The 25140-nt window shown below is 34.7% G+C and overlaps 1 protein-coding gene across 5 annotated transcripts in view; it reads left to right on the top strand.

Moving 5' to 3' along the window:
- Window positions 1-2537: 2537 nt before the first annotated feature.
- The window catches only part of LOC124364211 (RB1-inducible coiled-coil protein 1-like), an 86442-nt gene continuing 63839 nt past the window's right edge, over window positions 2538-25140 (top strand). For 4 of the 5 annotated variants that reach the window (XR_006922589.1, XM_046819525.1, XM_046819526.1 and 1 more), the window contains exons 1-7: window positions 2538-2691; window positions 10653-10810; window positions 11535-11755; window positions 19632-19796; window positions 20820-20946; window positions 22881-23091; window positions 24565-24735. Coding sequence is in view for 4 of the 5 variants with exons in the window: in XM_046819525.1 (XP_046675481.1) it covers window positions 10743-10810; window positions 11535-11755; window positions 19632-19796; window positions 20820-20946; window positions 22881-23091; window positions 24565-24735 (963 nt within the window). In the remaining variant the exon portion in view is untranslated. Of the gene's footprint in view, window positions 2692-3177; window positions 3322-10652; window positions 10811-11534; window positions 11756-19631; window positions 19797-20819; window positions 20947-22880; window positions 23092-24564; window positions 24736-25140 lie in introns of those variants that run through there. The other variant, XM_046819524.1, reaches the window with a different exon arrangement.

Genomic DNA, 25140 nt, shown 5'->3' with positions numbered 1-25140 from the left:
GGGGAGGAGGGTAGTGCTAAATTGCATAAATGTAGTTTAATAATATATAACAAAATTGGTTATTAAAACAAAAATAACATCACCTAACTTTGGTTAGCGTTAACATTACAAATGCATCTAATTTAACACCACGATAGTTAATCTAATGGAAGCATTAAAAGTGTATCAGCCCACTTGGCAGCGCCACGTGTACATTACCAGAGATTAGATATAAATGTGGTGTTGCACTAATATTTGAATTTTAAAAAACACGTCTTTATCATTTTTCTACCAGCTCCGTTGTACTATTTTCCAGCTGACAGTAGAGCAAGAAACGATATTGTGCAGATCCACATTTAATGTAGATTATATTTCAATTTAGGTTTTGGGCGACAACAAATTAATATTTTTAAGTCGGCAATCGATACAATAATAATGTGTTAAAAGTTCGACTTTAAAAATAATGTATCAGTTTTGAGAATTTAAATTTGCATTCAATTATTGTTTGCTTCGATACGGCAGCAGTAGTCGAAGTGCATCGCGTATTTTTTTGTAAAATTAGGCCAGGTGGTCTAAAACCATACCGTACAAATTAAAAAAAAATACTTGCAAAATTAAAAGTAGCTTAAAATAACTCAAACTCTAAACGTTTAAGACATTTCCTCCTTATGTGATATATTTATGTAAATATGTTATAGCGTTTGGTTGGACATTCTTTAGAGGATTTAATTTTTTAATGGAGTTAACAGAAGTTCGTAAAGTTGGCCAATTTCACTTTGCGCTTCTCAGCAAACTGCGACATAAAGGGCTTAAATAATATACCAAAATAAAAGGTATTTTCATACGAATGAGCCGAATGTTTAAAAAGAGGTTTGTAATATATCTGTACGACTGAAATGATAGAATAAAATAGTTTTTATCGTATGGGATAAAAACAAAATGACCGCCAGCACATGGTAAATCCGCTTATAAATTTGCCTTTGGGTTGTTATCTCTGACTAGTTTTTTGTAGTCTAAACACGCGTTCTTAATTAATGGTGTAGCATTTAAAACGTTCGAAAGATTGGTTGGTTGTAGAAGGGAATATCAAACGTTCAAAAGATTGGTTGGTTGTGCAAGGAAATATTATTAAGGCCTCTGAGATAGCAACACGCTGCAGGGTGACGGGCTGGGTGGTTTGTGGCCTTGAGGCCTTTCCGAACCGTATCTGAAGGAACAAAACAAAAAAAGGACGAGATAAAAAATAGCTATCAGAGGGTCGGGCGCGCGGCGCGGCGGGAGTGAGGGAATTGGTGGATCGATAAGGCACTGTTACAACTTTTGAATATTGTCCTGTGTGTGTGGTCAAGCGCAAAACGGTGTAAAATTCGACTTTAAATTTACACTGCAGTTAAAGCTAGCAAATGTCGAGTAAAAGTTCTGATTTTTTACAGACCTAACCGAGAAGTAAGCATGACTGCGGTGAAGTTAATTATATCGAATTGTTGAAAGGTTTCACGCGTTGGGTATATTTTTAGACAACGTAAAAATGTTACCGAGCGAAGTGCTTTCTCTTGTAAGGAGTTTTAGAAGTGTACAGTCAGTGAAGGTGTAAGTGATAAGCTTGTTTCCTCAGCTGAATTCATGTCTGTTAATTTTAAACTTAAACTAGAAACCAAATGAGACATTATTTTTGTTACTCGACGATTTATTACACGGTTCGGTAATACAATCGCATTCAGTTGCCATAAACAGCAACCAAGCTGAACGAACACTTGAGTTTTAATTGACAATCAATTTAACAATAGACCTGCTGTTACGTAAATTCAACCAGTAACCTTTCTCCTGAAACAAAAAATGGGTTCTGAATTTGGCTAAAAATGGTCTTTGTATGAGTGACACATTAATACGTTTAAATTGTAATGTACGAGTATATTAAAATTAATGAAAATGTGCAAAACAAAACAAAAACCGCATCTTTTAAAATTATTGCAAATTTTAACAAGTTACCTTTTTGTCACTGCTAGTATTGCGATTGATATTTGAAACAGCATTGTACTTATAAACACCGTAATCTGAAGACCTATTAAGATAGACACACTTTTTGATTTTAATTCAAAAAGTTTTGAATACGTGTAAAATAATAAAATAATACACGTAACACGGGGGCATGGATGAGGGGGGGGGTGGAGGAACGTAATTTGTAAACACTTTATATGTAAACTTTATAATTGACCAAATAAAAGTTTCGCGTGATTGGACGATCCTGGTGGCCATTGAATACCTGGCCTGACTCTAAACTTTTTCAAGTATTTTAGTAGTGAAGGTCAAAAACTGCGCTCACCGTGTAAACGATGGGAGTTGTTGAGGACAATGTTTTTGGTTACTAATTACATTCCTCCAACCCCCCCCCACCCCATCCATGCCCACCGTGTTACGTCTATAACTACAAACGCCTTCAGTTTGCTCAAGGTACAATCAGTGTAGAAATGTGGCAAGGTCGGGTGGTTCTCTGCGGGGGGTGGGGGAAGGGTGGGGTGAGAAGGGCAGATAAAGGCAGGTCAAGATCCACCAAGGACGACGGTCTGTTCAGTTCAGGGCTAAGCAAAGAGACCGAGAACAGCTTCTCAGCCCCAACTTTACCGCATCCGGTCCTTTTACCACAGTCTGTGAGAATTTCGTTTGTTACAGCATGTCCTCTACGTCGTCCACAGGCCTACCCGTACATATCGTGTGAGTATCACAGCTGGAATAGCTTATCTGTTTTTCTACTAATGGCGTTCGTTACCAGATATTTTCAGTTCAGATTAAGAGCAATGGTAGCAGTACTTACAATTTAAGTGGCATTGTCGCCCTGGGGACTCCTCTTGTCTCTGGGGATGCAAAAGTTACGCTGCAAATTGCAAAAAGTACTTCATTGAACTATCAGGAAATACGCGAACGTTTACGTTGCCAGTGTTTACTATGCAAGGCGGCGGCGGCGGCGGCCGTCCTTGTTTACTATTGTGGTTAGTGGCGCGTCTGTCTGTAGTCGCTAGAAATACCGCCGACCGACCCAGTTTAAAATTCGGTCATGAAACGCCGGTATGACCTGTCACAACTTGTTTTGTTGCCAGTACTACATGTTTTCGTGTCTGGACACGAACGATGCCACTGCCTCCCCGCTCTGCCGTAATCGTTGCTTGAGATCTCAAAGTCGATAAACACGTCAGTTTGTGTCTTGTCAGCCAACTGTAGCAATGTACGCAGCAGTCGGTGCAAGACAACTTGCGTTGTGACGTCATTGTTTATAATTCTCCCATTTGTGTCGTTTTAATCTCTCGTTGGTAAATGATGGCACAAAAGATTTAAATCCACAGCTTGGTAAATAAACAAATATTGTGTGATTCATGAAAATAATTGATACACTACTAAATAATTGATTTACTACTAATTTTTAGCACTGTATGTGTTTAGTACAACTATGATGATACATTTTGAAATAGACTACTATTACTTTCTTGTGATGTTCAGATGCAATGATTAATAGTTTATTAGAACACTTTTAAATTTAGTGCATTAAATTAAGAGTGGAGAATAAAATAAAATCGAACTTCAAGCAGATATATAATAAACTAAAAATGAAATTTAATTTATTTTATTCAAAATTGTAGGTTGGAAATTGCATTTGAATTTTGTTTGACTGGATGAAAACCAAAATTATTTCTTTTTAAAAGTTAATTTTCTACCACCTGTCTGAATGAATGTGTATTTTGTTATAGTATAAAAAATATAATATATTTAAATTATTTTTTGTGATTTTATTTACTATTTAAGCTTTTTAATTTGTGAGAAAATTATGGTAATGATCACAATAACAATGTCCAATCCGCTCAGTCAGAAGAAAGGTAGAGATCACATGTGTACCTCATCTCTATACTCAAAATGAAGAGGCATTAATAGTTTAGATGTTTAATTTGCAAAACGCTGATGGGGAAATACCTCTCAATGTTGGCGTTTTAATATTATCGAAACTCTGTTATTTCCAATGAGTTAGTTACAATTAATGAGAAATTTTGTTTGTAAACATATTTACTTATAACGGTTAATTGTATACTTCTGTCACTTTAAATGTGCCATCTTGTACTCTAAAGAGGTATTGAAAAAACTAGAGATTAAAAGTTGTTTATAATTACTTTTATATATTGAAATATATTTTTTAAATGTATTGTGTTGAGTTTATGCTGGGAATTAGTTGAGTTAACATGTTTTGCTCGAATACAAATGGCTGGCAGCTTGAAACTTTTTATTGGTAAAGACAATCGAACTCATCTCAACCTCATCTCAAGCTATATGCAAGTACAGCATTTGTTCCAAGTTTTGACTAGACATTTTAAATTTTAAATTAATTGCATAAGTATACAGGGTGTCCCGTAACTCTCTGGACAAAGGTATACCACATTATTGCTCAGATCAAGACAAACTTATTTCACCGTATGTACATGGGTCTCTGATGATTAGTTTCCCATCTGTCTGTCTGTCTGTATGTGTTTTTAATTCAAAAATTAATATTTCAAAATCTAATAAATTAGATTATACAACATTTTGTATAAATGTTTATGACAACAATGCCAGTTACTAAAATACATATCATGAAATTATTTTTAGTATGGCAGTTATAAGAACTTTTAAACTTTGAATATTTTAAAAACCAACTTGAGAAAAACTCAAGAACTACAAGAGGAACAGTTTTTAGAGTACATTATCACAAATCTAATAACACTAAAATAATTTAAAACTAATACAGTAATAAATAATTTATTTAGAGCAGATTTACTGTGACAACACATGGCCCACATTGAGAGCTGCCGTTTATTTAGTCTATATATATATATATATATATATTAGTTTTTAATACTAAGTATTATTTATAAGTCGTATTGTGATAAGAATTTGGCCTTAATTTCAGTCCATTTAAGATCGTTTGAATATAATTTAAGAGTCCATTTCTAGTTGAAGAAGGCATTCATGTAAGAAAACTTTGTCAATAAACAGTAGTAATCACAAGTGTACACTATTGTTGATAACTATCCCATTGTTTAAGCTAAGAAAAGACTTTCAGCTGTTTTATTTATGAAAATAAAAGCTTTCAGTTTCATGTTTACAGCGGTACAGTCAGTTCAGGTTAAAGTTATTTATAAACATCAAATCATTGGCTGAAGGTCTTCATTGATCAACGATTGCCAATGTATAATGTTTTCGGGTTTCTCTTCAGTGAGTATTCAACAACTGCTACTTGAGGGTTTATTATTAAACCCAAACGATGCTCTTCCATAAGCATTCTGTCTATTTTGATGATAGGCTATTATAGCTAGTCAACACAATTAGCTAAACTATTACACACTAACATATATTTTGTAGTGTAGGTATATGTTTTGTCGTGGAAACAGTTATGAACAGTTCTTTCGGTTTTAAATCTAAACATAATCTATTTGGATTTAAAATGTTAGTCTCTCTTTAAGAGTCGCTCATTAACACAAATTTCGTAACTGATGTGGAAGCATTTCTCCTGAAAATAAATTTTTTTATGTCTAAATTTTTGACATAGCTTTGACATTTGTTTAAAATATTGGAGACTGTGATTACAATTTGATGTTTACCATAAAGCATATACAGTACCAAAATAGATATTTTGTTCATACTAATTTAGCAATAAAGATTTTGAACATACTACTTACTGTTTAAATTTACTTTCCTTACCAATGTAGCTGCTTTAGTTCTCTGACATTTAATGCATAAAACAAATTTTTTTAAATGCTTTATGACACGTTAGTGTTGAAGAAAACATTGGAAGATAATGTAGCAAAGTAGTATTCTTTCCATTTTTATAACAGACTAGCAATTACGCGTGGCTTTGCATGCAATTTTATAATAAAAACGAGGACATCATGAACATATTCCTTTTAAATGGCATTCGAAACACTATTCGCTGACAGATATTCTAATCTTCTGATCCATTTTAGATTTAGGTTTCAAGAGCAGTGTTTATTTTTAGGGCCCTGAAATCAAAGAGTGCAACAGTTTTGTATAAATACCTGTGAAATAACCTGAATTTCTCTTCAATATTTCATGACAAACGATTTCAGCAACATTAGGCCTGTTTAGAGGAATCCTAAAGTCAAAGTCCTTACTTTTTCAATTAACACTCATTATGTAATCAATTATGGGGCTCTATGTCATTTTGAAACGGAAGTTGATTTTGCGTTGTGTTTTTTATTTATGTCAGAACCCGTAAGAGAAAATAACATAAAACTTGGCATTTATGTTTAGCTAATTAAAGGGACAATAACAACATGTAAATATCTATTATTATCACTTTCCATTTCAAAATGGTGGTATTTAAAAGTTTTCAAACTTTAATACCTCAAAAACTCTTAATCTCACGTAGTAAAATAATGATGTATTGAAAATGTTACTACAAAACTAATGATACCAAATTAATTAGTTCTAATCGGTTGAGTAATAAAATAATTTATTAATTCTAGTGGTTGAGTGTGCTTTTTCTTACTACAATTTATGATACAGTCTACTTTTTTATTTGTTGGTCTTTACATTGCCATTACAACAGACGTTTTTCAATATAACAGAACATGTATATACTTAAAAAAAATTAATGTTTCTTAAAATTTACATTTAAATTCAAAGTTAAAAAACATTGCTTATTGTGGGTGTCCCCTTTCAGCAATGTATGCTTCAGTTCAACGGTTTAAAGAATTTCTTGGTTTTTCAAAGATCCCAAGAGTAGCTCTGATGTTGTTACACCCTCCTTGCACCTGCCGGAGCAATTTGTGTACATTTGGAACCTCTGTTTAATACACCTCTGTTTGTAACTATGATTAACTAATTATTATTATTATTATTATTATTATAGACTTCAGGTGATCCCATAAAAAATAATCCAGTGGGTTAAGGTCCAGTCTAGCTGGCCAATTTACAGTTCCTCCACACTCAATCTATTTCAGAAGATAAAAAAAAAAATTGTGGTGCGTCATTATGGTAATTAATGAAATGAATCGGCACCATCATGCATAAAAGCATGTCTTCACATGTTGCAAGAAGGAACGTCATATAATAAATCTGGCAAAGTATTTCTAAAAGTTCTAGGTATATGTGTCCATTGAGACGGGGCAGAAGAATATATAGCTCAGCAGGTGATCTCCAAGTATACCACACGATACGTGTAAACCAAACTGCTGCTGGTGAGACTTAATCACAGATTCTTGAGGATTTTCTAGTGCCCAAGTATGCGTGTTATGAGAATGTATTATACTATTTCTGGAAATTTTAGCTCCGTCTGTAAACAACACTTTTATAAATTATTTAGATTCTGAATATGACTTTAAATTATCCATTACAATATTTAATCCTTGGAGGGTAGTCATGTGGGAGTAAAATTTGGACTTTAGGGAGGTAAAATGGAAATAGACCATTGGAGTGAATGGAAATGTTTTTCCACTCGTACATATTTCAGTTTAGTTTACATTTAATCCACTTGAAATTCTCCTTACATTTTACTAAACTAGTAATTACAAAACTCCACTTGTCTCTGGACTTCCCTCAACAATTTGAAAAATGTTTTCCTCTATGTCATGGTTTAGTTCAATGAACCTTTTCTTATTAGTTATAACCCCAGTATTTGTTTTTAGAAAGAATGAATATATTTATAAACCTGATACAGTAAAGCACATGATCTTGTTCCCCAATGCATGTTCACTATATCATATTATTTTCCTTGATTCAGTCTAGGAATTATATCAATGTTTATATACCTGATCAGTATCGTGTACCTCATAAGTGAAGAACGGATGCGATATCCCCTCGACGATTTTTTTGTCAAAAAAATTGCATTTAGTTTCAGGCGTATTGGTTTGTAACTCCTCTTACTTTAGTCACGGACTCATTAAGGCTGCTTGTTTCCTCAAATTACAGTCACGAAGCAAATGGTTTGTTGAATGATGCTAATGCCTGGTCCCTTTGTTTTTGATCCTTCAGCTACTGCAAATAGGCTTATCAAAGGTAGAGAGGTGAATCTCTTTCAACACCTAGTAGCATCGGTCCTCCCACAATTGCCACCCACAATGTCCAAGGAAACCAAATTCAATACGCTGTATGTTAACATTCACAATTTTGTTCTTTAAGTAAAATCCAGAATAAACTAATTGGTTTCAACTCACCACTGATGCCATCTATAATAAAAGTTTGATAATACTATTTGTCATTTACCATATGCTTCACACATCGACAGTTGTTTACACATGCAAATAAAAAGTAGTATGACATTGCGTGTCCATGTCTGTGACCACATCAGCTGTCAGAATATTTCTTATTGTTACACAGAACAGTTGATTACATTTAACATGCTCTTTCAATTATTATTTTGGAACTTTAGAAACCAACATGAGGTTTTTTGCTTGTTTTAGAGACCAATAGGGCGGAGCCCAGAGGAATTTCTGAAATAATGATAGGCCTATATTTATACCAGGGACCCTAAGAATGTCTATATGAAATTTCAGTACAATCGGTGGAGTAGTTTATGCGTGAAAGCAAAAGAAAAAAGCACTTTCTCATTTATAATATTATTAGCATGTTCTGCAAAGTCTTATTTCCTGTAAGAAAAATGTATGGTTTGCAATTTTCAGAGTACAATCAGTCTATCTTGAACTAATCGTTGAACCATTTTATTTCTTTTAGGAATGTGTATGATGAAAATATCAATAAAAATGAATGAGTGTTTATTGAACGGTTCTTGTTTAATCTATTATTATACCATTAAAAGTGTAAAAAATGAAAAAAAAAAACATTCTTCTAAATATCTACTTACAGTTTTAATTAACACAAACTTTTAATTAATTAATACAATATTTTATTATATAACAATGATAGAAAAAACATGGAAAGTCAGCTCATAACCTTGACATAATTGATAAAATATTATCAATCACGCGAGTTTTCAATGAGTCTAGTGCGATTGTTAATAAAGTGGTGTATTGGCAAACTAGACAACGTATTAGTGCATTCCTCAAACAGTTGCGCAACTGCCACCATAAACTGTAAATTGTTTTCTGATAATTTGAAATATAATAATATTTAGTTGATTTTAATGTAACAGCGAATGTTTCTGGAATATAGAATGTTACTGGTTAAACCTCTCTTTGTTAGTTTGAAAATGTAACTAACAATAAAGAAATACATACAGTTCATCAAATTGTACACAAAATATGTTAATCCAATCTTGTGAAAACTTGTAGTTATTATAATATTACTTGGAGTATTGTTATCTGCCATGATTTCTGATAAGACAATGTCAGCATTGATCATGCAGTTTCACAGATAAGGCATTTAGTTTCTTACTCATCTCAGTTGGATATGATACAATTGGTGCACTTACTCATCTCAGTTGGATAAGATACAATTGGTGCAGTAAAAAGGATAGTTATATTGTAAGCAGAATGTGATATAAAATTTAGTTTCGTGATTTGTGTAGAATTTTGATATATTTATCTGTTATATTGGATTGAAAAATTTGTATTAGGAAAGAATCGTATAACAAAAGATAAATAGTTATATGATAGTTACGTTGCATGATAGTTATATAAGGGTGTGAGTGATATATTAACATATTGTGATCATTTGAGTGAAATATAATTTTGTTTTCCAACATTGATTTAAATTATATCAATTAAAGTTCTTTTGACTTTCTAAGTGATTGGTGTTCAGTTTTGTATGTCATATTATTTTATCGATTACTGTTCATGAAGTTAACTTTAGAATTTAGATAGAAACATTTCTTATAGCGAGTATATGGCAGTTAAAATGTATGCAGATGTTTAATTCAGATAAAAAACTAATTACCACATAGGTGTATCTTGTACTGGCACATTTTACAGACATTAAATCTTCCAAGTACAGTACAACTGTCACACTGTGTTATATCGTTGTGCCTGTCAAATTGTGTGATATGGTTGTGCCTGTCAAATTGTGGCCAGATGATTTATTCAAGTTGGGAGTTTCAATTGCAGTTTTTTTGCAAATTCATTGGAAAGATTGATCTATTCTTCGGCAAAACTGGAAGTGTTATTTTGAAATTTAAGAAAAGTTGTAGCAGTTACATTCAGCTGTTGGAATTCTGTATATTGTCCCGTTTGCATAGCGCTGTGCACCACACGACCGTGACACATTTGTTTTGCTGTATATTATAATTAGTTTTCTGTATATTTGGTATTGTAGTAGACATTTAGCTTTTGTATGCTCATATTTATAACCAAGATTGTTTGAAAGTAGTTTATTTTAATGTGATGTTCATTGTCTAAGTAAATGTTGAGGAGGTAGTGTGATTGATTATTAGACTAGTTGCTTGCTAATTTTGGCAAATAGGTAATTAATTTTGCCACTTTTCGTTCTAAATGCAGTTTAGTTTTCATTATAAATGCTGCTTTGGGCTATCATCTATGTACAAGACAGGAATATGTTAAAAAGGACTTTTACAAATTATTTACTAGCCGCCCATTTTGGGTAGTTAATCAACGTGTAGCATACATTGCCATTTTGGAAATTGAAGACTGTGGATATTTGCACAGACTAACTATGAATAGGCTCACCAACTGTACTCTCGGTTGTTTCTGAACAAACCGTTCCAACTCGTGTGTCTGTTTCAGGAATATCTGATGTGAACGAGTGTGACAACATGGAGTGACCAGAGGCCAGATTTTTACAAAAGTAATCCCTGCGCTCACGAGAATATAAACATGTTGTACATGTTTGATGTTGATGCTGGGACCATGATGACCTTTGATATGAGCCTGAGTATGGACCTGTGAGTATCCATCTGTATTCCTAACACTATACATAGTTCAATTCCTCATCTGCAGTGAAAATCACCACAGTGTTTATATACTATATATAGTTCAATTCCTCATCTGCGGTGAAAATTACCACAGTGTTTATATACTATATATAGTTCAATTCCTCATCTGCGGTGAAAATCACCACAGTGTTTATATACTATATATAGTTCAATTCCTCATCTGCAGTGAAAATCACCACAGTGTTTATATACTATATATAGTTCAATTCCTCATCTGCGGTGAAAATTACCACAGTGTTTATATACTATATATAGTTCAATTCCTCATCTGCGGTGAAAATCACCGCAGTCTTTATATACTGTATATAGTTCAACTCCTAATCTACGGTGAAAATCACCACAGTATTTATATACTATATATAGTTCAATTTCTCATTTGCAGCAGAAAACATCACAGTGTACACACTAGGCACCCAGAGAATGCGCAGAAAAATGTCTAAAAACAACTCTTTGTCTTTAGAAGGAGTGTAAACACAATTACCGAACACACGTACACGTAAACAGCAACATTTAAGAGGTTACTTTAGAAGTTCTATTCAACTGTGGATAGCTTCATTGATTGATAGACACAAATTGATTGAAAATATTGTACATTCGTCTCAGTTGAAGTTTTTAAAATAAACAGACTACGTGCAGCTAGTTTTAATGTGTTCACTGTTCTGTGTGTCGACAGAGTGTCCGTACTGCAGGAACATATCCAGAAGGTTCTCAAGATCCCCATCGTTAATCAAGTATTGCTCGTGAGTGGGGGGATAGCACTCTCGCCAAGCCAAAGAGTGTGCGCATTCTCCGCCGGCACGGATACCAACCCGATCTTCCTGTACAACAAACAATACTACCTTCATCCCGGAAATGTAGCTCCACTGGATCAGATGGTCTTTGATGCTGGCCCAGGTAAATTTGTTTAATTTACTGAATGAGTCAATTTTTTAACTTTATAGTCTAATGAGGAATTGGTTATTTTTCTATACACTCAATTAAAATTCATTCAAAGTTTAGTTTTACGACAATATTTCCTTTTCTCCAATAAGAAAGTTTCATACTTAAAATAAGAGTACAACAGAGCTATTTGTGCACTAGAGCTATTACTTTTTATAATGTAGTGAGCCAATTAATATGGTATACATTAATAATGCTAAAATAAAATAAACTTACAAACTTTTCATTGTTGGCTAAATCTGTGCTATAATTTAATAAAGCCCAGAATACAATAGTATTCTTCACACACCAGTGAGGATTTCAATGACCATCCATGTCAGAGTCTACATGGATTAAGAGTTACCTCAGTCAGGGTATTGTATAGCTTGATACTATATGTTATTTGTGTAATGTATTGAATTACAATAATAATTATAATAATAATTATTATACATATTATAAATTGTTACTGGCAAGTTAAAGCCACAGCCAAAGACCAACTGTATGATCGTATGATGCTGTGACGTCATATGGGGTTGATCAGTTTGAATAAATGCCATTGGCTGTTCTCATCACGCCACCAGATCATACCACCACTACCACTTCCAGTGTCCTGCCCTTGTCTCTCTCTCAGTTACCCTCCAACCTTAACCGAGCACAGTCGATGATGTAAACTAATTCAGTCTTTTATTCCGATTCCCCGTAACACGTACACAACAATTGGCGACGAGGTATTAATGCGATCCCGCGAGTGCAATGCAACCTGTTCGATTGTGCGTAAATAATTTCTCCGAAAATTATAGTGGGAGGAAGTGTGTCTGTAGTTTGGCGTCACGTGGACTCAAAATCGGTACATTTTGATGTTGGAAGACAAGGTCGTAAATTGGAACATTTCGTCTTTATTTAGTGAAACAGTAAAAATGGCGGGAATTATTGGCGGAATCGGCGACTTCGACAACAGTGCAGAAACTTGGAATTCGTATGTTGAACGATTTGAATTATTCGTTGACTGTAACAGTATTAGTGACGACAAAAAGGTTAGTACGTTACTAACAGTCGTGGGTGTGAAAACGTACAGTTTGTTACGAGATTTATGTACGCCGGAAAAACCTTCAGTGAAAAAGTTAGATGAATTAGTGAAGTTAATTCAGGACCATTTATACCCGAAGCCATCATTCATAGCTGAAAGGTACAAGTTCAGCAAAAGGAATCAGCAGGAAGGAGAATCAGTCGCAGAGTACAAGAAGTTGTCTGCATACTGCGAGTTTGGCGCATCCCTCAACGACTATCTCAGAGACAGACTGGTGAGCGGCATCAGGAGTGAGTCGACCAAGCAGAGGCTGTTGGGAGAGACCACCCTAACCTTCGACCAGGCTGTGAAAATCGTCTGCTCAGTGGAAGCGGCGGAGAAGAATGCGGCGGCATTGACAGTGAACGGCGGCAGCCGGGTCCAGCGGATGGCAGCGCATCACCACCCACATGTGAGAGTCATGGCAGCGGTGGCAGCGCGAGCTACAACGCAAGGCACGAAGTCAAGGTGCAGTGTACGTGCTGTGGGCAGTGTGGTCACTATAGGAAGCAGTGCAAATTGTTTGGTGTTGTGTGTCACAAATGTGGTAAAAGAAATCACATATCTAAGGTATGTCGATCTACTGAAATTAGTAAGTTACTAGACAATCAGCTTTCGAAAGTTAAGAAAGGTATATCTTATCAGTCTAATTTTCAAAACAAGAAAAACAAAGATTATAAGAAACATAATTTTGTAAATGATAGTTCAGAACTGTCAGATTCAAATAATTCTAAGAATTATGTTCAGAGTGATGAAAATCTTGAGAGTTATGTCGAGGACATACAGAATTTATTTAAAGTAAATGAAACTCACGGTGAAAGAATTAGAGTTGACCCAATTAAGATTAAAGTCCTAGTGCAAGGTCGAGAAACCATATTTGAAGTTGATACTGGAGCTAGTGTCACAGTGTGTAGTGAGGATTTTTATGAAAATAATTTTAGTTCTTGTAAATTGTTAGAAAACGACCTAACTTTGAGTTCGTACACTAATGAACCTATTATACCTGTGGGCAAGGTTAATGTTGATGTTTGCTATGAGAAAATACATAAATGCTTAGATTTGTATGTGATTAGAGGAGGTTCACATCCTTTAATGGGTCGTGATTGGCTTAAAGTACTGGGAGTTGACATTTCGTTTAAAAATAACTTGTGTGTTATAAACAGACCTATAGATAACAAGGCTAATTTCAAGACAATGACGTCCGAGCTAACTAATCAATTTCCAGAAGTGTTCACTGAGAAACTAGGTCAGTATACAGGCGAACCAGTTAAACTAAATCTAAAAGAAAATGCTAGACCTAGGTATTTTAAGCCAAGAGCGATACCATTCTCATTGAAAAGTAAGGTAGAAAAAGAACTACAACGCTTAGTTGACGAACAAGTGTTAATTCCAGTAAGCAGCTCGGAATGGGGAACGCCCATTGTACCAGTATTAAAAAAGAACGGTGAAATTAGGCTATGTGGAGACTTTAAAGTTACTCTAAATCAGTATCTAGAAGTAGACAAGTACCCTATACCTAGAATAGAAGATTTATTTGCAAATTTACAGCATGGAGAACGTTTCTCTAAAATAGATCTTAGTCAAGCCTATATGCAATTAAAGTTAGACAGTGAGTCACAAAAATTATGTACAATTAGCACGCATAAGGGTCTTTTCTCATATTGTAGAATGCCTTATGGAATCTCATCAGCCCCAGGCATATTTCAAAGAGTTATTGAACAATCTTTGCATAATTTAGAAGGCATATCAGTGTTCATGGATGATATTCTTATCACCGCACCTAATAACGAAACTCATGTAAGTAGGTTGCAAGAGGTTTGTAAACGCCTGAGTGAAAAAGGATTTACCGTAAAGAAAGATAAATGTACGTTCTTTGTAGACAAAATCGAGTATCTTGGTTTTAGTATCGATAAAGATGGACTGCACACCTCTGAATCTAAAATTAAAGCTATAAATCAAGCACCTGTACCTAAATCTGTCACTCAAGTCAAAGCTTTTATTGGTTTGGTAAATTATTATGGAAAGTTTATCAATAATTTGTCAACAATCTTGAGTCCGTTGTACAACTTGTTAAAAAAGGACGTGCCATTTGATTTTGATGAAAAATTTCTCAAATCATTTAGCCATGTCAAGGATGTTTTGACTAAAGCACCAGTTTTGGCGCATTATGATTCAAAGTTGCCTGTAAAACTAGCAGTAGACGCAAGCTCGACAGGGCTGGGCTGCGTACTTAGTATCATAACCCCTGAAGGCGTTGAGAAACCTATTGCATACCACTCTCATACTTTATCACCAGCAGAATGTCAATATTCACAAATAGATAAGGAAGCTTTAGCAGTAGTATATGGAGTAAGGAAATTTCATCAATATTTGTATGGTCGAAAATTCACTTTGTGTACTGATCACAAACCTTTAATTAGCATATTTGGACCGAAAAAGGGTTTACCTGTTTTCGCAGCAAGCCGATTACAAAGATACGCATTATTTTTAAGTGGATACAATTTTGATGTACAGTATGTAAGGTCAGAAAAGCATGGTAACGCAGACGCATTATCACGCTTACCATTAAGCACTAAACACGTTGTAAATAATAACAATGAACCAAGGTGGAAAGGTACCTATTTACACTGTATCGCTGAAAGTTCAGTACCTTTAACTTTTGAAGATGTAAAAGCTGAAACCCAAAATGATCCTATTATAAAACAAATACATAACTATGTGATGTACGGATGGCCAAATTTTTTGTCAGGAGAGAATAGGGAATTGTTACTTTATTTCCAAAGGAAGGACGAGCTAACAGTTGAGCATGGCATTGTTATGTGGGGATATAAAATTGTTGTTCCTAACAAGTTGCGTAGCTACGTATTAAATGAGTTACACGCGAGTCACTTGGGAATTGTAAAAATGAAGTCAGTAGCAAGATCCTATATTTGGTGGCCAAATATAGATGAAAACATTGAAAGCCTAGCGAACAATTGCTCTTCCTGTCTTATGGAACGTTCTAGTCCTAGTAAGAGTAATCTACATGTTTGGCACTATCCATCTATGCCATGGGAAAGATTGCATATTGATTACTTGGGTCCTTTCAAAGATAAGACCTACTTGGTAGTAATTGGTAGTAAGTGGTTGGAAGTATTTGAAGTAGGCTCTACTTCAGCTAAGCTAGCTATAGAAAAGTTAAGAGAACTATTTTCTAGATTTGGATTACCTGTCACTATCCATAGTGATAATGGACCACCATTTACCTTAGTTGAATTTAAAAATTTCGTGCAACTTAATGGTATAAGACATACATTTTCATCAGCTTATCATCCTCAGTCTAATGGTCAGGCTGAGAACTCAGTTAAGTATGCTAAACGTAAAATAAGATTGGCTTTTCAAGAAAATATTGATACTAAAGTAGCCTTGAATAGGATGTTATTTGATTACAGAAACTCCGTTCATAGTACTACTAACGAGACACCTGCCAAATTAATGTTCAATAGACCACTAAGATGCAGGCTAGATTTACTCAGACCTAATGTAGCCAGAACTGTGCAATTAAAACAGGACAAACAAAAAGAATATTTTGGCGGTAGAAAAACGAGAATTCTATTTCCTAATCAATCTGTATTAGTGAGAGATTATCGCTCTAAAGACAAATGGATAGAGGGCATTGTAATAAAACAGTTAAATAATGTGATGTATTCTGTTATGACAAAAACTGGTTTAATTTGGAGTAGACATATTGATCAGCTGATAGGACTACACAGTAGTATTGTTGACAGTGACAGTCAAATTCCACCATCTCAGGACCGTACAGTTGCGGAGCGTGAAACAGGCGCTCAGTGTCCGCCAACTCCAAGCCCAGTCAGAATTAGTAACACTGACCTCACTAGATCAGCTGGTCTCTCCCCCTCCTCACCGCATCATACCTCTCCATGTCACATCACTACCCCTCATTCTAGACCACGTCTTTCTCTACCCTCAGCTGTTCCCTCTCCTGTCACTAGAACAGCTGATCATACAAACAGATACCCAACTCGTATTAGGAAACCTGTAGAGAAATTAAACTTGTAAATAACTTACAGTACTTAAGGATGACATTTAATAATGATATGTGTTATTTATATTTAAATGTGTTTATTATATATTTATTATTACACTTGTATTGTTTAATTTATCTATGACTTGTGTGAATTCAATTTATTTTGAAATTTGGAAGGGAGGAAATGTAATGTATTGAATTACAATAATAATTATAATAATAATTATTATACATATTATAAATTGTTACTGGCAAGTTAAAGCCACAGCCAAAGACCAACTGTAGGATCGTATGATGCTGTGACGTCATATGGGGTGATCAGTTTGAATAAATGCCATTGGCTGTTCTCATCACGCCACCAGATCATACCACCACTACCACTTCCAGTGTCCTGCCCTTGTCTCTCTCTCAGTTACCCTCCAACCTTAACCGAGCACAGTCGATGATGTAAACTAATTCGGTCTTTTATTCCGATTCCCCGTAACACGTACACAACAATTTGTTAAAAAAAGGAAGTTTAGTAGTATAGAATAGTCAAATGGTCAATGTTTTGCATTAAATAGGAAATAATGTAATGATTTTGGAAAATTTGTGTTTAATTCTTTACTTGGCACTATATAGTGAGTTAGTCTTAAAACAAATGTGCATAGACACAGTCTGGGTGATGTATCTAATAGATACAAGGGTTATTCAGAAAGTAAGGAATGTTTTGGAATTTTAAAAGAACCAAGTACAAGTAAAACATTTTATTATATACAGGTGAAAGAGGTATTAAAATACTACTTTTCTATATAATCACCATATAATTCAGGCACTTATCATAGCGGTGGACAAGCTTTGAAATTCCTGTGTCATAGAATTCTGCCACCTGTGATCTCAGCCACACAGTGACGCATATCTGGAACTCCTATCATTGTCAAAACACTGTGTTGCTAGCCAGGTCTTCATTTTTGGGAACAAGTGAAAATCACTTAGAGCAAGATCAGGACTGTAGGAGGGATGAGGAAAAAATCCCAGTTGGATGAGTACAAGAGTTCTTGCGTACGGTTTGCAGTATGAGGTCGGGAATTGGTATGCAAAAGCAACATTTTTGGATGAAAATTTTCCTGGGCTCTTGTTTTGGACAGCTTTTCTAAGGTTTTGCGATGTTTGGCAGTACCGTTTATAGTTTATTGTTGCACCACACTTGTGAAAATCAATAAGAAGTCACCTTGCCTGTCCCAGAACACTGTTCCTTGATGATCTTCTTTGCCAACAAATTTTTCAGACATTTCCTTGGTTTTTTAGGGGAACTTGTGTGCCCTCACTCCATGGACTGTAATTTTGTCTCACAATTCACATGTTTCACCCAGGTTTCGTCTCCTGTTACGATTCTATCCAATATTAAGCATTTTTGACACCTATCTTGCAAAAAATTTGTTGAAGTCTAGCTTCTATGAAACAATTTCAAACAATGAAGTCCTTGAAACTTGTGGGAAACATAGAGTAATCTCAGTTATTGTGAAACGGCGGTTTTCACGAATCTTTTTGTCAACTTTGGCGACCAGATCGTCAGTCACAATGCTCGGACGTCCACTCTTTACTTGATCATGAACGTTTCTTCTGCCATTTTAAAATTGAATGCACCACTTCCTGATAGAACTTTCAGTCATTATTTTGTTTCCGTATACTTCACACAGTTCCCAATGAGTTTTTATTGGTTTTAAGTTTTTTGCCAACAAAAAATGAATCACAGACCGCAAATAACAACTGGCAAGATTTTTTATTGCAGTACACAGTTCAAATTTCAATATAGAAAAAAAACAGGCAGTGTGGAGATGTTCCCGTTGTCACGGCTGGATGCTAACTGAGGTGCTGAGTACGAGGACACCATTGGTGCGTGCTTGGCGGCATCAGGTGGAAACATTCCTTACTTTCTGAATAGCCCTCATACATGCTATTTAATGGGTGAGTACTTCCTAAACGCATTTAAGAGGAAAAGTCAATGGGCTTTTAAATTGGAAGAAGTTTCTGCAAGTTCCTTGGGCAAAAGGCCAGTGAAGATTCTTGTTGCCTTCTTCTGCAGTTACAAAGTGCGCATATTATTAAATTTGAGTGTCCCTCAGATTGCAGCAACATAAGATACACGGAAAAGAATGCACCAATAATGTTACAAGTAGGACCTCTCCATCCATATAGCGAGTTTACGAAGAATAAACACACCACTACTTATTCTCCTTGTAATCAAATCAGTATGACTTGAAAATGAGAGTCATCAATAATCAAAGCTCGACAAATTCTGTGAGAAGAAATGATCAGACGCTACCCTGGGGAAGGTGACTGCAAAACCAGCCTACTCACACGTCTAGTGTAACCCTACTTGGAGAAATCCCTACAGGATTCACACCTAGGATTCCACAGAATGGTTGAGGTACTGTTATGTTAGATGCTGAGCCCAGGTTGGCCAAAGCATCATCTCTTCCGTTCCCAAAGACTTCTGTACGATTTATCCTGATAAATTGAAAGTTATCCCAGTGGTTACATTATTATAAAAACCACTATTAGACTCATTATCAATATTCCATGCAACCTAACAATAAATTATTCTTATAATAAAAATAAATAAAATTATTTTTTTAAATGTTTTTTCCCTTGCTTGTAGCTCTGTCTGTATTTTCCTTCAACATACATTTTTAAGGCTTTGTTCTATTTTTTGCTATTGTGTGTTATTTAATCACTTGTGACCTTTTGTCTAATTTGTGAAGCTCGTGTTCCAGACTTGCCGGACATGCAGGCGGAGGTGGACGCGAGTTTGATGCTGCCTGACACTATAAACAGTGTTATGATCCGGTCCCAGCTGGCCCACCGTTTCTGTGAGATGGCACAGACAGAAATGCAAGCATGCGAGCGTTTGGTGCATGAACAGCATCTTCAGCATCAGGGTATGTGACATAACCTCACTTCTGGTACTATAAGTAGGTTATATTTGGACACAAATAACAATAACCATTTTCCGTGTTCATTGCTGTGCTCCTGTCCAAAATGAAAATAATTGGTTTTTTTTACTATTAATTGCACCAATACTGCAGTATAAATATCTTGTGAGTGCATAATTTTAGGTAATTTTGAATTGAAGAATTGCTTGTTAAGTCTATATATCACTGATAAAATGCCTAAAAAGCTTCAATATGTAAGCAAAGAGGCAAGAACAACCATTTACACTGCTATTCAATAAACAAATTTAGATAATTGGTTTAGCTGCAGTTTCATAATTGTTAGAAACGGAGAAATATTGAAATGTGAAACGTGTTTAGTTTTCATTTAGTTATTTGCGGCCAGTATGATTTATATCAATTTCAACATTACAAAGCGCAAAGTTCACTATTGTTTAGAATAGCTTGGATTTACATTGTATTCATTGCACAGTATTAAAATATTTGTATTATTTTAGTCAGTACTAGTGTAGGTCTAAATATTTTCCCAATGTACGATAAGTACAAAATATCACTGCACCAGTGTCATAATCGTGTGAACTTTATAGACCTAGCATAATATTTGTGTTTCTGCCCTTTATACAATAATATTGACTTTATTTTAAAAACTAACCTCAGAAAATGGCAAATAACAATTATTGCTGGGTAGGTGATTCACAATATCAGTGACATTAGCAGATTAGCAACTCGCAGATGGGTATAGATGGCTCATGAAAAGTCCCGTGTTTAAGGGTTAATTAAGACATAGGGATAAAAGATCTTAGATGATTAAAGTAGAACGAATTTAATTTTCTTTCAAGCCATAAATTATCAATTTCTGACCTAAAAAAATATCTATTTCCTTCCATTTTAAAATTGAAGCAGTTTAATTTTGATTGTACATTTTATAAAGCAACATCGAGAATTCATGAAATACGTAACTTATCTTTGTAAGTAAAAAAAGTGTAAAGGCAGCAAATGTTTCTGTTGCAGGTTTTATGGCTGTAATCGCCAACATGGATGATACAGTGCCTAGTGTCAAGAACAGTACAGAACAGTTTCTGAACATGTTCCAGGAGTTTCTGGAGAACAAGCCGCACTATTTACAACTTTCAGAAACGTAGGTATTCTTCAACAAATGTAATGTTACCACTCTTTATGTTCGCTTAAATCGTATGAGGCTATTCATTTCGGTACGTGTTTACTTCAAGAAAGTACAGTTCATTCTCAATTATTTTAGATTAAGAAGCAATGGCCACAGCTGACTGAAAACTAAAATTAGTTTAATCTCAATGTCAGATTTATTGAACGTCAGATTAACGTAATGTGCCTATGAGTGTGGTTTAATCGAGTGTAGTTTTAATAAATCAATATTAAAACTAAGTTAAAAACATTTTTCATTTTTATCAAATAGTTTATAAATAAATCAAGATTTCTTTCTTTAATAACTTTGAGATACTTTATAGATTTTTATAGAACTTCACACAAATAAAAATAATTTTGGATGCTAATAACATACAATTTAGGAATGAAAGAACTTATATTCATCACTAATTGTTATGCAGGAACTGGAACTGAGAATCAAAATAAAAAAAACTACAACTGTTAACAAAAATACGAGGGCTATCCAGAAAGTAAATTATGCTTTGATATAAACAAAATACAAAGTACTAGAAACATTTTATTTTATACGTTTGAAATTGACACTAAATTACTATTTTTCGACATAGTCACTATACAAAATTAGGCACTTATCATAGTGGTGAACTAGTTTTGAAATTCCAGCGTTATAAAATTATGCCGCTTGAGACTTCAACCAGATAGTCACATCCTCCCACAGTTCATCAAAGTGCTGCGTCGCAAGCCAGGTCTTCATTGCTAGAAACAGTCGCTGGGTGCAGGGTCCGGACTGTAGGGCGAATGTGGAAACACCTCCCACTTAAAAGCATCCAGGACTTTTCGAGTCTGATTCGCTGTATGTGGTCGGGCATTGTCTTGCAAAAACAAAATGATTGACTTTCCTCTGCACTTGTTTTGTAATGCTCTCCTTAACTTGTGAAAGTTATTGGAGAACTAAGTGAAAGTTTTATTATTGTGAATTGGTGGCCTTCTCCAATCTTCTCTTAGAGACAATTTCATCGGTCACAATAGATGGCCGTCTACTTCGTTCGTCATCATGCACATTAGTTCATTCATTCTAAAACCAAACGTAATCTACTTTCCGGATAGCCCCCATATGAAACAGACCAACACTAGTAAAATGAATCCTTTTTAGTGCCACAGTGTTGTCGTAAACAGTTAGGTTTATAAGTACGGGGATTGCTGTGGGCTAATTTACGTATTTCATAATACACGTCATAGTTATACAATGGTACTGGCTGATAAAAGCATCCTGGTTGGTCCATTACAGTTTGTCATAATTTTGTACTTTTTTCTAATTTGTCTAATGTTTTTTATGTTATTGCAATGTTATTGTTTGTTAGTTAGTTATCTTCTATTTGGACTTATTGGGAAATGTACACTTATTTGTATAAACTTTTCTACAAAGCTAATGTATAGTTTTTTTTTGACATGATTTAATTTAGGTATTTTAACAGCAGATTTGTGTTTTTATTTGACAGTATTCTTATTATGTTTTACTTGACACTATTCTTGTACATGATGTGCATTTCACGAATAAAGACTTTTTGAATCTTGAATCTAGTTTGTTTTATTGTAAGGGAGGCATTCAGTTGATTTTAAAATGTGCATGGTCTGGATAAACTAATATTAAAAGACAAACAGAAAAATGTAGCTTATTTTGTATGGTAAGAATGAGTACTGTTTCTCTTTTAATCTTTATCCTGCTCATCCTCATGGACCACTGGTTGACCTATGCAAGGGTCCTATCAAATAGGATAAGGGGGAGAATCGGTACATTGCAAGATTGACGATATTGATGAAGCGTGTTGCAGTCACAAAATATAGTTAATAGGTTTAAAAATGTATACCTTGAAACAATTAATTTGATAGGGTTGTTTAACACCTGATATGTTCTGTGTTTGCTGCTGACAGTGTACAAGACGTGGCAGCAACGTTGGCCACCATCCCTCTGCTGCCGAGCTTAGTGGAGCAAGTACCTCAGGACCCTATGACCTCCATCACCAGCTGCAAGGACATTGAGGGGCAGCGGGACAACATGTCACTACTCGACTGGCTGCAGCTGCGGAGTTCCAATGACAGCTTCCACCAACTGTCGCAGATTTGTACCAGGGGCTTACAACAGGTGCGTGAGCAATTCTCTACTGTAACACTAGAAAGATTACATAGTCATGTATGTAGAAGAAAATCTCTTGAGGTTTGAAAGTACAATTTGGGAGATTTTTGGACTGCCCTGTCCAAGACTGTAGATTGTGTAGATAAAGGTGTGCACAAAACAGTTCTTTTAATGGCCATAGCTTTCAGATGAGTTTTCCATATGATGTTAAGTTTTTTGATATTACAATTTCATTATTTTAACACATTGGAGTCTGGCTCGCTATTTGCTGTTTTTATAACCCGGTCTGCATAAATTAATTGGTTTTCAGATTTTTTTTTTTAGAAAACTGTTAAATATTATGTATAAGATATTATATTTTCTTGAAAGTTCTATCTTTCCTCTTTAAAATGATATGTAAAACTGTATTCCTATAAAATCTAATTAATTTTTTAAAAAATTTCAAAACTTACATTTTTTGAAGAAAAATAAAAACTCCCGCATGTTTTGTGTTACTTGAAAACTAACTTTTGAATAAATAAAACAAGTAATTTCAATATTTTTAAAGGCATTTACAATATACATATTTACAAATAATTATTTCAATTGCCAAAAAAATTTCAAATGCTAAAAAAATTATTGTTGTCGTAGACAGACTGACGACGCGCCAGGCCACATCAGTGGATAAACAAAAGCCTCAAGCGGGTATGACGTAGTAGCGCCTAGCGGAGTTTTTCTGAACTAACCATTAAAGCTGGCTTTCTAATGCAGCAGACGGCACTCGAATATCACTCACTCGAGCAACTCCGTATATCAATCGGCAAAGCTGTGCTCGAGTCACGCTCGAGCGCCGGCCGGGGGTTTAAACAATGGCGCTCGAGTCATGGAGCGTAGACTCGAATGTGTTAATGCAACAAGATGGCCACCCAAATAAGAGAACCGAGAATAAGCTGGGAATTTCTCTGTCCAGTTGGGAAAATCTGAAAAACAATTTTTCTCTGTCTAGAAACTTGTGAACTCAAGAAATAATTTGAACATAACTTCAAGAAATAATGTTATAACTCTCTCTTATCTTTCTCTTTTTATAAACCATCCTTGGATCTTAGCAAATATACAAAAATAATTAGTCGAACTGGTACAGCCGTTCTCGAGATTAGCGCTTAGCAACACATTTTGCGATTCATTTTTATTTATAACATTTATTCTTAGTAAAAAATCAAAATAGATTATTGAACCTATTTAACTCTTAATTGTAGGTGAACATAGTGGCAGTTAACTATCGAGTTGGGAAAAGACCATGACAGAGTTGTGATTTAACATCTGTTGATTGATGATGATGTCCACAGAAAGGTTTAAAAACTGTAATTGTGTCACAATTTTTTACTTGGTGTGAACTTAAGATGTTAGTTATTGTTGTTATGAAGGACGGAGTATCTTTTCTTTGGCAGTTTTGTGAGATGATTGCAGAGTTCTGTGGTCCTAAGAACTTGTCTGTTGTTGCAGTACACTGAGGAGATGGTCTCCAATATCCAGATTTTGCTCACAAATATGCTGACTAGCTTTACGGATGAGAACTTGAGATCAATCAAAGGCCTCCCAGAGAGGTTCTCCGGTCTGGAGAAACTGCTGAAGGATGCCCGTGTAATTGTGCAGGAACAGGGTGACCTCGCTCAGGTGAGTTCATTTTGAAAGGTCAGGGACACCTGATCGCTTATAATAATTTTCAAAAGTTCGCAATTTATACAATTGTATTTAACATCTAACGAGTTAAAAATATTAAAAAATGTAATAAAAATGTATAATTGAGGTTTTAGAGCATGTTTGTTTTTGACAAAAACATAATTTTTACAGTGAAAATTTTAAATTAGAATTTTCAAAAATATAAAGGGTTTTTAGGTATTCTGAAACCTAAAAATTTAATTAACCTTCATAATATAAAGGGAGAAAGTAACATTCTTCGTAAATAAAAGGAATTAGTTCTTTGAAGTCCAAGCAAGGAAATCTTTTTAGGATTGGGGAGGAGAAAAGAAGTTAATATGATTGAGAGTTTATAATGGAAGGTGGTTTTTTGAGAATGAG

Source organism: Homalodisca vitripennis, chromosome 6 (genome assembly GCF_021130785.1).
Source record: "Homalodisca vitripennis isolate AUS2020 chromosome 6, UT_GWSS_2.1, whole genome shotgun sequence".
In the NCBI taxonomy this organism is placed as follows: domain Eukaryota; kingdom Metazoa; phylum Arthropoda; class Insecta; order Hemiptera; family Cicadellidae; genus Homalodisca; species Homalodisca vitripennis.
Note: the sequence above shows the minus strand (reverse complement) of the source record. Positions and strands in the feature narration are given on the sequence as shown.